The sequence below is a fragment of the Nicotiana tabacum genome, chromosome 4 (assembly GCF_000715075.1).
Source record: "Nicotiana tabacum cultivar K326 chromosome 4, ASM71507v2, whole genome shotgun sequence".
Taxonomy (NCBI): Eukaryota; Viridiplantae; Streptophyta; class Magnoliopsida; order Solanales; family Solanaceae; genus Nicotiana; species Nicotiana tabacum.
Genome location: NC_134083.1, coordinates 47058803 through 47071914, shown reverse-complemented (window position 1 = coordinate 47071914; position 13112 = coordinate 47058803). Strand labels below are relative to the sequence as shown.

General features: G+C 36.6%; 3 protein-coding genes across 8 annotated transcripts; all 3 read right to left on the bottom strand.

Annotated features, from left to right (window-relative positions):
- Positions 1 to 349: 349 nt before the first annotated feature.
- LOC107829691 (kunitz trypsin inhibitor 5-like) lies at positions 350 to 1412 on the bottom strand. The gene has a single exon (XM_016657156.2). The coding sequence runs from the start codon at positions 1220 to 1222 to the stop codon at positions 605 to 607; it is 618 nt and encodes a 205-aa protein (XP_016512642.1). The 5' UTR covers positions 1223 to 1412; the 3' UTR covers positions 350 to 604.
- Positions 1413 to 2436: 1024 nt separating this feature from the next.
- On the bottom strand, positions 2437 to 4056 carry LOC107829686 (pentatricopeptide repeat-containing protein At2g22410, mitochondrial-like). The gene has a single exon (XM_016657149.1). It carries the CDS (start codon positions 4054 to 4056, stop codon positions 2437 to 2439), a length of 1620 nt encoding a protein of 539 aa, XP_016512635.1.
- A 340-nt stretch (positions 4057 to 4396) lies between these two features.
- Positions 4397 to 12308, bottom strand: LOC107829689 (CDT1-like protein a, chloroplastic). Of its 6 annotated transcripts, none has more exons than XM_075251798.1 (9): positions 12080 to 12308; positions 11052 to 11305; positions 10850 to 10969; positions 8722 to 8947; positions 7554 to 8219; positions 7192 to 7393; positions 7030 to 7120; positions 4806 to 4875; positions 4397 to 4694 (listed from the first exon to the last, which is right to left on the bottom strand). In XM_075251798.1, exons 2-8 carry the CDS (start codon positions 11279 to 11281, stop codon positions 4821 to 4823), a joined length of 1590 nt encoding a protein of 529 aa, XP_075107899.1. In that variant the 5' UTR covers positions 11282 to 11305; positions 12080 to 12308; the 3' UTR covers positions 4397 to 4694; positions 4806 to 4820. The 6 variants fall into 6 exon arrangements, with proteins under 6 accessions (XP_075107899.1, XP_075107903.1, XP_075107901.1 ...); XM_075251802.1 differs by having other exon boundaries at positions 7192 to 7387; XM_075251800.1 differs by having other exon boundaries at positions 7554 to 8216.
- Positions 12309 to 13112: the final 804 nt, after the last annotated feature.

Sequence of the window (13112 nt, the reverse complement as noted above, 5' to 3'; positions counted from 1 at the left end):
CAAGTAAGTCTTAGTAACTATCCATGAACCAAAATGATTCGGACTTGAATTTGTACGCAATTCTTTGATCAGCTTAAGATTGCTTGATAAGTTGGAGTTTGGGAGATTATGATAAAATAAATATGTTTTACTTCTTTATCTAAGCTTTCATCCTAACAAATCCGCAGAAAGAAAAATAAAACATAAGCTCTTTGCATGGGAAATAATAGACGACATTCACAATACAAGGTGTAGTATTAGATCAAGCTCGTTATATATGCTTCTGTTATTACTTACTACATTCAACAGAACCAAGAAATTCAAATACATCAAATATCAACAATGTCTAAGGCCTAACGAATCGAGCCTATAAGCCAAGAAACAACATATATTAATCAAAAGAGTACGCGACATAAATAAAATACACACTTGTTTTTTTTAAATTACTTTTGAAGCTCATGCTTCTCTTATTAGATGAAATACATATGTGGTTTTCTTGAGTTTGGAAGCTCATGCTTCTCTTATCACTAGTACTTCATTTCAGCAAATCAGAAATATTCGAATAAATACAAATTATTAAGCGACTAGTTTGTTACTTCATTTTTCTTCTTCAATCCTTGAAGACTTAAGCCTTCTTAAACATAACTTTAAATGGGACATCACTTAAAGCCAAACGTCTAGTCCCATCCTGAATGAAGATTCCAACATCTTTGCAAATGACCTTGCAGAAATTGCATACTGTAGGACAATATACCAGCTTATAATCACGTTCAAATTTATCAATCTTGAACCAGTTGCTTATAGTTTCCCTACCAGGATTTCCTTCATTTCCACCAATCGTAATAAAATATTTCCCTGTCGCTTCATCAAAGTCATCTAGCTTCCACAGCGTTGTCTGAACACAGATTGAGGCTGCAGAGAACTTGATGTTTAAATCAGTGGACTCGCGAATCACGCCTTTCTTTGGATTAACAGGTGTAAAGGTCAAAGGAAGGCCATTTTTTATCTCATGATGTTCTTGGACAACAGCATCAAGTGGACAAGATTCATTGCCAGTACTATCTAAGGTGAGTCCACCACCTCGTCCACGGACCACTGGCAAGATGTAGTAATCGACGCCTGTCCGGAGTTTCTTTCCAGCAATGTCGATTACTGCTGGAGGGGCTTCGGCTGCTGAGGAGAGGAAAGAGTTAAAAGAGATGGTAAAGATGAGGAAGGGAAGGAAAAGTTGATTGGTCTTCATTTTGAGCTGTGTTTGGTATGTGGAGTTAATGTAATGTTAGCAAATGGATTGAAGGCTTTTGGGGTTTTTATAGCTGTGGGAATTCAAGAAATGCACATGGCCATGGGATTAAAAAATTGTGAAGGTTGGGAGATCTGATCTCAAAGAAGAATCGTTTTTGACTTTCACATAATTCAAAATTTTCTAATTCTAGATCAATCTCAGTATTAACTTACTACTTTCTGACGAATTGATAAGATACTGAGAAAATGATGAGCATGTATAGCCTATTAAACAATGCGTTGCTTTACGGCATGTTACAAGTTTATGGTTGCCAAATCGTTCAAGACTTTCCTCTAGCTTCATTTTGCTTATAACATGTACTGCTACTTTTTGATTCGTTCCAAAAAGAATGACCCATTTCTAAATTTGGTAATAATTTAGCTTAAACTTACAATTCTATCCTTAATGAGAAGCTTTTATAACCACACAAATACTCTTGGCCCCTTTTTGATTTGTTTAAGACCATAAATTCCAAAAGTCTTTCATTTTTTCTTAAACTCTGTGCCCAGTCAAACAGGTTCACACAAATTGAAACGGATGGAGTATAAGATACTCTTTTTCCGTCAAAGTTTCAACATTCAAAGGTCAAACTTAATAAGGTCAACATTATTTATTAGAGTTACATGCTGATCGCTAGTTCTGCGCAAAGGTGTACATATTCAATTTATTGACAATATTTTATTGAGGTTACGTCATACATTAGCTAGACATGAAGATTAAATGTGGTTAGTCTGGATAAGATGATCTGGATGCACCTCACATGATGTGTCAATCAACATCTCTAAACTTGTGATTAGGGGCTGCTGTGGACTCTAATCTTCCTTTTCCAGCTAACACAAAAAAAAATTGAAAAACACACACACACACAAAACAATGATCAGAATCTACTCCCTGCCAAGATTATGACACAAAAGGAGAACTTACTACTCCAGAGGATATTCTAATCCAAAAATGCAATGTGCGAAAGAAAATTATAACACAAGTGCAATAGATGCATTTGCACATAGCCGAAGATAATTAACCGAGGAGCACTTCCTACATTGTGTTTATCTACCACAAATTAAGTAGTGTCTTCCATAGTTAAAAGAACTGGGACTGGAATCTTTTCTAGGACTCTTTGTCCTTGTCCCAAACATAAATCCAGGGCAGAAAATATTATAGCTGCCAAAAGACTACATTTCTGCACTAATAGTAAAAAGATCCAAATTTGATTGCTTTAGAATTGTATCTAATACCCTGTATATACCATCATAGACATGTTGTTTCGCAGCTTCGGCAACAAATTCATGTAGAATTCCATTAATTTCAACCCAACTACAACCAGGTTTTTTCTTGATTCTTTGATCTCTCATCATCTTCACAGTCCTGGAAGCATCTTCCAACATATTACCAGAGCTATACAAATTCCAAAGAAGTACATACACCCCGTCATCGTGAGGTTCTAATTCAAGTGCTTTCTCTGCAGACATTTCAGCTAATTCCAAATTTCTATTCGCGACACAAGCAGTCAAAAGTGATCTCCATATTACAGCATCAGGTTTCATTGGCATCTGTTGAATCAATCTCACTGCTTCATCTATATGACCCGCCCGACCAAGGAGATCAACCATACATCCATAATGCTCTATCTTAGTTGCACAACTACTGTCATTCTTCAGCCTGTTAAATAATTCTTTCCCCTCGTTAACTAATCCAGCATGGCTGCAAGCAGATAGAACGGATAGGTACGTAATCTCATTTGCAGCTACCCCAGATTCCAACATCTCATCAAAAACCTCTAGGGCATTTGTTCCTCTACCATGAAGTGCCAAACCTAAAACTATGCTAGTCCACGTGAAAGCATCCTTTTTTATCATTCCTCTAAAAATCTTTGTAGCAAAATCAAGATTCCCACTTTTAGCGTACATATCAATCAGCGCATTATTTACACCAACGTCGACAGCAAAACCAGCTACCTTGTTAACATACCCGTGAATCGACCTCCCAAAATCCAGAGCTCCAATATCAGCACAACCAGATAGCACAGCAACTATTGTGATTGTGGTCGGGCTGTCATCGCCTTCCTTCCTCATTCTCTTAAACAGTTCCAACGCCCTAACCGGTTCTTTGCGACGTACACATCCCACAATCATCACAGTCCACGAGATGGCATTCCTGTGGGACATTTCCTCAAACAACTTCCAAGCAGACTCAATCTCCTCGGAAACTACAAACCCGTTGAGCAAACTAGTCCAAGTAGCAATGTCCTTAACGTGCATACTATCGAATACACGTTGAGCCAAATGGATCCTCTCCGTTCGGCTATACATATCGATCAGAGCATTACCCACAATGGGTTCAGGTTGACTGAGAAATTTATAGACCATAGCGTGCACTGTTTTTCCATTAAGCAGGTCTTGCGTGCGAGCACAAGCTGAGAGAGCTGCAACTATGGAATGGGAATCAGGTTTAAGAGAAATTGAAACCAGTAAACGGGTGAACAGAGAGAAGGCTTTAGTAGGTTGTTGTAATTGCAAATGCAGAGACAGAAGACAAGTCCAGGAGACAATATCTGGATGGGGAATTTGATCGAACACTTTGTGGGCAGCAAATGGTTTGTACAGTTTGGCATATGCATTGAGCAATTTGCAGGGAAAAGATTGATGAGATTGCGCAAAGAGACCACAGGTGATGGATTGAGCGTGAATTTGCTTGATCAAATGCTCATGGCTTACGCATTTGTCAAGTAGACGTTTCAAGGTTGTAGCTGTCGCTGCCAGTATCTCGCTGTTTTGGATGACATGAAAATTCATTAGAGCTCAAATATAGTCCTAACAGAAAAGAAAAATATTACAAGGCAAAGAGTTCTCTAAAATTTCCTTAAAATTAATTACAACAATAAATTGTTAAAGAAAAGTGATTATCAGTACCAAACGCTAATAGGTACAAGTGACATTGAAACCAAAGAAATGAGGTAGTTTTACTCTTAACTTCCAAAACTTGTAGATTTCCTAAGTTTCAGATGTCTAATAATATTTGATGCGTTCCCACAAATATACAGAATTCCTCAAATATTTGATCCGTTTTTCGCAAATATTAGTGAATGAGTGAAAGAGAGTTTTTGTAGGGAGAGGAAAAACAGTGATGACTCGCAGGGGAGGAAATGCCAACACCAAGGTAAATGCCAGTTAAATATCCGATCAACTGCATGAGCTACTAAAAACTCCATCAATCAATTAGGTGAGTTATTCAAATGGATAAGCAGCTCAATCTTCATTTACACTAATCTACTTCAGAACAAATTACAGGGCTATAGTATGCCTTCACTACATTTTTGGACAATCGCCCGTCCCAAATACTCCATAAATGCACCAAGTTCTTGTATATGATGCGCAAGGACCAGAACTGAGTTTATGAGTTACTATCTTGAGCATCTCCAACGACATGCGCCCTGGAAAAGAGCGATAAATATCAGAAGCTAGCAGAGAAGAGTACACATAGAGCCTTAACGGCACATTTCAAAAACATGTAAGGTCAGGATGTGCAAGAATAGGACACTTACCTTGTAATAAATCGATCATACACCTATAATCCTTTCGCAGACAGAGCTCAAGTCAGGAACTTTCTTGATACTGCATTCAAAAAGAGTATTAAACATATCAATAATTTAAAACCATAATAATCAAACCTAGTACAGCCAAAACTTAATAAGAAACAAAAGACAACCAACCATATACTCTTCATCAAAAGAAGCCACGCAAATAGACATTATTGTCCAAAAGTTTTTTGGCAACCATATACTCTTTGCCATAAGAAGCCACTCAAATGAACATTCTCTAAAGGTTATGGGGGTTTAAAGGCATTCTAATGATGGCTTACATGACAACCAAGAATTAAAACTCAAGCCATAAAATTGAGATTTCTAGAATATTCTTAGTGATTTTGTCATTGTTGAAACGGAAAAGGGCCTGATATACCCCTCTACTTTGCTTTATTGTTCAATCATGTCCTCCATTATACTTTCCGTTCAGATTTACCCCTGCCGTCCATCAAAGTTCTAAATTTGCCCCTATTTTAACGGCGGAGACACGTGGCACATTCTGAACAAAAGACTCATCCCCAATTTTAAAACCCGCCCCTTAATTCAACCCATTACCCGACACCCATTCCCAACTCACTTCTCTTCCGTGAAGATCAGAACTTGGACTCATTTCAATGATAAATATCAAAATGATGATACTCGAGCAAATACACATTCCAAAAGATTGAAAATCAAATCTTGATCATCAAATTTACGTACAGAGAAACATATCTTTGTTCCTCTTCTTTCTTTATGTTTTTTCCTCAAAAGTAACCCACACAACTCAATTTGTTGATTCAAATGCTTTAAATCCACTAATCATCTCAAAACCAAGAAAATATGGAAGTAATGTGTAATTAATTAAAAGAAGAAAAATAGTTACTGCTGGGTTGTTGTTGTTGTAAGAAAAATAGTAACTGATTTTGTGTAATAGCAGCAGAGAGAACGACCCAAAAATTTCTTTCATTTCTCCAACACTTTATTTGTCAAAGGCCCTTTATATGGTGTCAGGTGGTGCTCAAACAGTGGCAGTTCCGGCGGAGCTGCCACCACCGCTTGACCGGAAAAACACCTCAACCACCTATACTTCCAATTCTAGCACACCCATTTAGTAATTTCCTCTGATTTTGGTGCTGAATTCTTGCTCTGTTTTGCCTTCATGACTAACTTTATCACCAAAATCTTTACTTTGTGGCTGATTCTTTACAGTTGATAATTATTGATTCGATCTGGAAGAAGGTATGGGTGCTATTGCTAACTTATTCACAAAAGGCTTCAAGGGACTTTTCAAGATTTCAACTTTATCATGTGACTCATTTCTTTAGAACATAATTTTTAGCAATATCCAATTCTCTTTTCAAACTAGGAGCTCAATAGTGATATTTTGAGATCTGAAAATAGTAACGTTTTGATCTTGATGTGAAAAACTGGGGGAAAGTAAGAGTGAATTGGAGAGAAGTGAGTTGGGGAATGGGTCGGGTTGGGTTATTTTCTGAGTTGGATTGGTTCATTCTTTTAGAATGCGCCACGTGTCTCAGCCGTTAAAATAGGGGCAGATTTAGAACTTTGATGGACAGCAGGGGTAAATCTGAACGGAAAGTATAACGGAGGACAGGATTGAACAATAAAGCAAAGTAGAGGGTTATATCAGACCCTTTTCCGTTGTTGAAATAATGATTAGGAATCTCAACAAGTAGGAAATTTTCCTTATTTCATCTCAAACATAAGGAGCCCATCTGTACATTGTTAACCAACCACTTCACTTAGAGCAATTCTCTCTTTCTCTATTCGTAGTAAGCAATAACTAAAATGGTTCGAAAAACAAGTGTCAAGAAACAGCAGTAAGTATGCCAGTACCAAGCCAATTGAGCAAACTAAGCAATAACTAAAATGGTTCGAAAAACAAGTATGCCAGTACCAAGCCAATTGAGCAAACTAAGCATTGGCAAGTTATCTTCACCTTTATCACTAATGTTGACATAGCCTTTAAGAACAAATTTCAAGTATATAAATAAAATGGACAAAGGTTTTAAAGGAAGCAGTCTGAATCCACAAGTCACCTACATAGCAGTAGAAAATAGATTAAGCGAAGATGTCTTTGGAGACTGGACCTGTGACCTCTAAAACAGAACAAATCCTACCACACCATGCTCTCACATAGTAAAATCAAATCAAAATTTAGTATAATGTTTTACATGAGAGATACCTGTACAAAAGGTCTCCAGTGGGAGCAGACTTCTTGCATAGCCAATCTGGAACTAGTCTCTCAAGAAGTTCTATCTGCCCTTCCACATCAGCTACATTAAGACAAAATGGTTTTAGATCTATCAAAAAGTAAGAAAAGAAAGGATATAGCTTTTGAGCATACTGTTCTCATCAATATCATAGTCATGCACTATGATCTTGTGAACAAGCTCCACTTTAGTCATTGAACGGCAGCCAACAGACTGGAAAATGCGGTGAATTAGACGAACAAGATCGGATAAACCAAGAGATTCCTGCCGGGCCGCAGTCAAATGACTTTGATAATTCTTCTCTTCCTTGCTAAAGGAGCAACTCCTTTCCTGAACCTACCAGAAGATTCACAATCAATTTCATGGTAAATCATATTAATAAAGCAAGTCAAACTAAAAAGGCAATAGTCCAAGTTGCCTTTAGCTCTGAACATGCTTAGTAGGCAGAAAGCAATCCAACCATACACTTGGATAACGACCCAGGTAACAATGGTACCTCATGAGGGCATATATCAGCATTAACATGATCTTCCTTTGAAATCGACTTCCTTTCCATTTTAAGGGCATTATCTACATCTTCATGATGCTCTATACTGCCAGAACTCAAATCTGAAGATATCTCTTCACCACCCAAGGTGGAAAAATCCAATGACCTTTTGACAATTAGATTGGAAACAACAGAGTTTTGGCATGTCATACTCTTGTACTTATTTTCGGTAATTGGCACCGATCTCTTTGGTGTGGGCTGAGCAGGTGTTTCAAGCATTACTTCACTTTCAGACAGGAGCTTCATAGGAGTTCTTTCATTTGCAACCAAACTACAACCTGGTAGAGGTTGGCTCTCTTCAACATTGTTCAGGTTGATGGAGGATTTGGGTGACTTAGGAGATCTCCTTTTAGAATCAAGATCCTCATTCAATGTACATTCAGATACACAAGGTAAGCATGCCGGCGAAGGTGCTGAGAGATGATCTATCTTTGCTTCTGTAGAAACAGCCTGCCGAGAAAAGCGTGGACTGAAAGATGGACAGAGATGAGATGATGATAATAATTCAGACTCAAGTGGACTTGGTAAGTCCATAGGCAACCGGTCTGCATTGCTAGTGAGGCAGCTTTGGTTAAACGGATCAGGAAGTATGGCTTCGGGTATGTCACAATCCTGCTTTACAGTTAGCAAAATGAAAATCTTTGAGTGTATTTATGACGGAAATAACTTAGTTACACAAATAAAGATGCATAATCAGTGTCTCGACCTCCAAATAGCGGGATATCACACATTCTAAGCCTCAAATAGCAATTTAAAGAACAAAATTACTTCAAGAAAAGAGTTAATAGGTTACAGCAAGAAATCTAATGCACAGACTTATAATACATTATTCGGGGTTAAGATGATTTTATCAGGAAAGGAAGTTATGTTATTGCAAGAAATATTCTTGAACAATTACCTCTTTCTGGTCATGATATAGCAATTTTTGCTTCATGCATTAGAGGAGGAAAGGTCTATGCACGGAAAAATAAATTAAAAAAACAAAGAGGGTATCTTTCAATTAGATACTTCTGTTTACTGAAGCATCAGATTCTGTATATCCAATTCTACTTGTGTAAAGACTAGTTTGAAGAATTCCTCGGAAGCCGTTAAATTCCAAAACTTTAAGGGTTATTACCTGAGCATGTTTATGGAGAAAATCCACAAGCCTGGATGCAAAAAGATTGCTGAGGGTCATAAACATTGAGTGTTCTTTGTGATCTTCAACAGCATCGAAATGCAAGGTAATTTTAACATCTGGCTTCATGCACATGGTCTTCTCATCGTGCACAAGTAATTTATCTATCTGAATGGCTTCAGGAACTATATATTTTATCTGTGCGAGATGCCTGTGTGAAAATTTTCTGACAAAAGAGAATAGAGGATTAAACACTTAATTGCTGAACCATGGTCCAACTAAGGACTGAAAATGAAAATGATACTACTCTACTCTTGTATGATACATTTTGTGGCTGCAGTTGGTCAACAGTAGATATACTAGTGAACTAAGGCCTCATTTGTTTTTCTTAAGATTAAGACGTTTGAATCTGAATACATATCTGAATATCAAGATGTGTATTAAGATTAAGACATCTGAACATTAAAGATCTGAATACTAAATGATTAAGACTATTTATTTTGTAACATCTGAATATATAGAATTTATCTTTATTTAAAAAATAATAAACATAAATTCAAATAAAATACTAAAATCTAATATATATATATATATATATATATATATATATATATATATATATGGTAGTTGGTGGTGGTGATGGCAAACAGAGGTGCTTGTGAGTGCCGACTAGAGGCGGCGGTTGGTGGTGATTTTGGTTGATGGTGGTGGTTCTAGGTAGTAGCTAGTGGTGATTGATAGCGATAGCGATTATGGTTGAGGATGGTGGTAGTAGTTGTTGTTGTGATTGAGGAAGGTGATGGTGGGTGGTGGTAGTTTATAATGGCGGGCAGTGCCGGCTATGGTTATTGATGGTGATAGGGTGGTTGGTGGTGGTAGTTGAGGTGAGTGAGTGTGTGGTTATGGTTGAGGATGATAGTGGTGAGGGTGGTGGGTGGGGGTAGTGGTGGTGGTGGTGGTGGTGGTGGTAGTTAATAATGGTAGGCGGCGGCAGTTAGTAATGAATGTGGATGATAGCATCTTAATAAAATTAAGTTTTGTTATAGATATTAATCATACAGACAGATTCAGACCCATTAAGTGGTTGTGAAGTAAAAAAAAAAAATACTTAATGATTAAGATTAAGATTTTAAAAACAAACGCACTTAATGTCTGAGGTCTGAATGATTAAGATTCAGACCTCTATTAAGTGCAACCAAATGAGGCCTAAAACTGATAGAGTAAACAAAATCATAATAATTCAGTTCATAATACTTCAGTTTATACAAACTCTTCTTACACATGGTAGAGTTTAAGTAACAAGACAAACTGATTTCTATGACTCACCAATGTTTACCAGTGAGCTACTTGCTCCAGGTAATAGAACAAACATCGCATATCCCAATCTCATGGCTTACGCCTCATGGTCAACAAACAATTGTTATAAATGCATTGGTCTTGTTTGAGAACAGAAATTTTCAGCAGATAAAAAGCAATTAGTTGTTCCCAAGCTCTCTATTGCCACTGCATGTTGCTTTTTGCAATATCAAAGATATACTCTTCCAATATTATATGGCTCAATTATATTTTTTACAGGATAAATCAGAAAAAGACTCTCTTTAGACTAAATGAGAGTTCGATAAACCAAACAAATTTAGCTGGCATTTCATTTCAAAAAGTGTTAAAATTGTTTAATTTTTTTCTTTTTTGGGAGAAAACATTTTTCAATTTTTCCAAAAAAATCCAACCAAATACAAGAATGGCTTGTCGAGAAAATTTTCACCAGTTTTTGAAACAAATGCCACCTTAAAAGCTTCAAATTGGTAAACTATTTCTCGATGCTTTGAAGATAATAATTCAAACACAAGAAGTACTGAAAGAAGAGAAATGCCTAAGAACTTGAAGAAGCTAATATCATTCATGTAAACTAGAACATTTTCTTCTAGATTCAAGACCCTTTTTTTTCCTTCAAGAATGATAACCAGATAGAGAGCTGCCACAATCAACAAAAATTGCAGAGATAAGAACGATTACCATATACGGGAAGGCAATTTAAAGAAGAGAACAGATATAAAAGAAAATTTGGACTGACGAGATAGTTAAGAAAAAAGAGTAACGAGATAGGTGAGATCTGCAACCACCCAGCTACCTTCCTGTCAGAACTTCGACTTGACTGGACACATTCTGAAAAGTAGGTGACCTTTTTCGCAGACCAAGCAACCTCAACGAACAAAGCATACGATCAAAGAACTCTGACAAGTTTTTGTATCTGAAGACCAATACATACTCACTGTTAGAGTTAGAAACAATTACATGGATAATGGAATAATCTAGTTTAATGAGGAGCAGACTTTTCAGGAAGCTCAGCAATATCTATTTCATGTTTAGTGTGTGATTGCTCATTCTTTTTCTCTGGTGTCCAAGATGAAAAATCTGTTCCAATAGAGTTGCCTACAGCGATCCCCCTCTTCTGCAAAGGTAAAGGAGACAGCACACTTGACTTCTCTTCCCCGAGCAGAAAACTTTGATTTTTCACATCCAAAACTCTTTCTTTGGTTACTTCATGGTCTATTTTCTCCATGTTTTAATACAAAAGCAGTTTGATCTGGAAGAAGAAAGCTCGTGTTAGAAGCACAATCTTAGCAGGACAAAAATAATTCAATAAAATAATATAGGAGCCTAGTGCCTTAATTTGATGAAGTAAGGGATATCATAAATGGCATCAAGTAGATGCAAATAGTACAAAAGATAGCAAATGCAAAAGTGAGTTTGTTAACTCAATTACAATGTGCCCTATACTAAAGATAAGGAGCTAACAAAGTCCAAAAACTTATCAGTGGAGTTTAGCCTAGTGCCTTAATATATTGCAAGGACGTCAAACAAAAATTTTACAACACCGAGAAATGGATGCATCCACTTAACTGAACTAGTAACAGCATGTAACTAAAATAAATGTTCAGTAAAGAAATTGATTGTCCAAAGACCAACACCTGCAATAAAATATAAAAGCCTACTGACGACTAATTTTATTTGGAGGACTATCTACATGAAGCTGATAGGCTCCTTTGCATGGACGGAATAAAGTATAATTCAAATCACAATTTACTTTAACAAGATTGAAAGAAAAACAACAAAAACAACCATAATTAGGAAGCAAAAGAGTAGATGTGAGCTACAATTTCATAAACTTTCAATTACAACCACAATTTCACATCACTTGACAAGTATTCCCCGCGAAAGGAATATAACCAATTGATCTTCGAATAGGTAAGTAAAACATGGCTGCCGTAAACTGCATAGTCCAGTAGTCACCAAAAAGGAAAATTAACCTAAAACGGCCCGAGTAAAGTTTAAATGTAAGAAATGGAAAAACCGCTACCTTTAAATCTACCTTCAGAAATTTGAACTCACTCTTTCCAGCTATTGATTTTGTAGAATACTAAACCGATAAGAACAAATAAGGTGAATTGCAACAATCAATTGGAAACCCTAGTCAAATTTTTCCGTTGTAAGAGGAGGGAAAGAGCTGTTGGATCTTCATTCAAATATCCACTGGTCGGGGATTATCAGAGAACTTTGGGCTACAAGGCCCAGAGCACGTTCGTTTCAGGGAAGATGGGCTTTCCCATGTACAGGTTTGGGTAGGCAATCAACAGGCTTTTTGGTTTCAAGACCGTATCCGTGGCCCATCTCAACCAGAGTTCTCACTTTTCCGGATTTGCGTTCCTTTGGGTCTCTTTAACGTAACAAAAGATTTCATTTTTTCGGCAGAAATTTAAAAATAGCCAGATTTACAAGTGGTAACTGAAAAATAGCCATAGTTTCAAAAAAAATCAAAAATTAGTCACTTTTCATGTAAAGATAAATCTGAATGAAAACACTGTTCAAAATTCGGAAAATATTCCAGTATAATATACTGGAACTCCAGTATATTATGCTGGAGATCCAGTATATTATTCTGGAGTTCCAGTATAACTCCAATATAATATACTGGAGTTCCAGTATAATATACTGGTCCAGCATAATATGCTGGAAGTTCATACACCAATCTTCAATATATTATGCTAGATCGGTCCGTGTTGCAGCAAAATCGTGGCTATTTTTTAATGACTTTGCAAACGATGACTATTTTTGAATTACCAGTTCGAAAACTGACTAGCTCATGCTATTTTCACTCATTTTTCTGTCAAACAAATTTCTCGATAACGGATTTTCAAAAAACTTCAACAAAAAATAAGGCAACTCTAGAAAATATTTTGAAAATTTTTTTTTAGAGAAAACATTTCTCAAAGGCAGATTCCACGTAGACTTTTGCGCTGCTTGATTAAAATAATAAAAAAACACTTTTGTCCTACTGTGGTCCTCTTTATCCTTAATGATTTTATTATTAAATCGGCTCACCCCAAGAATGG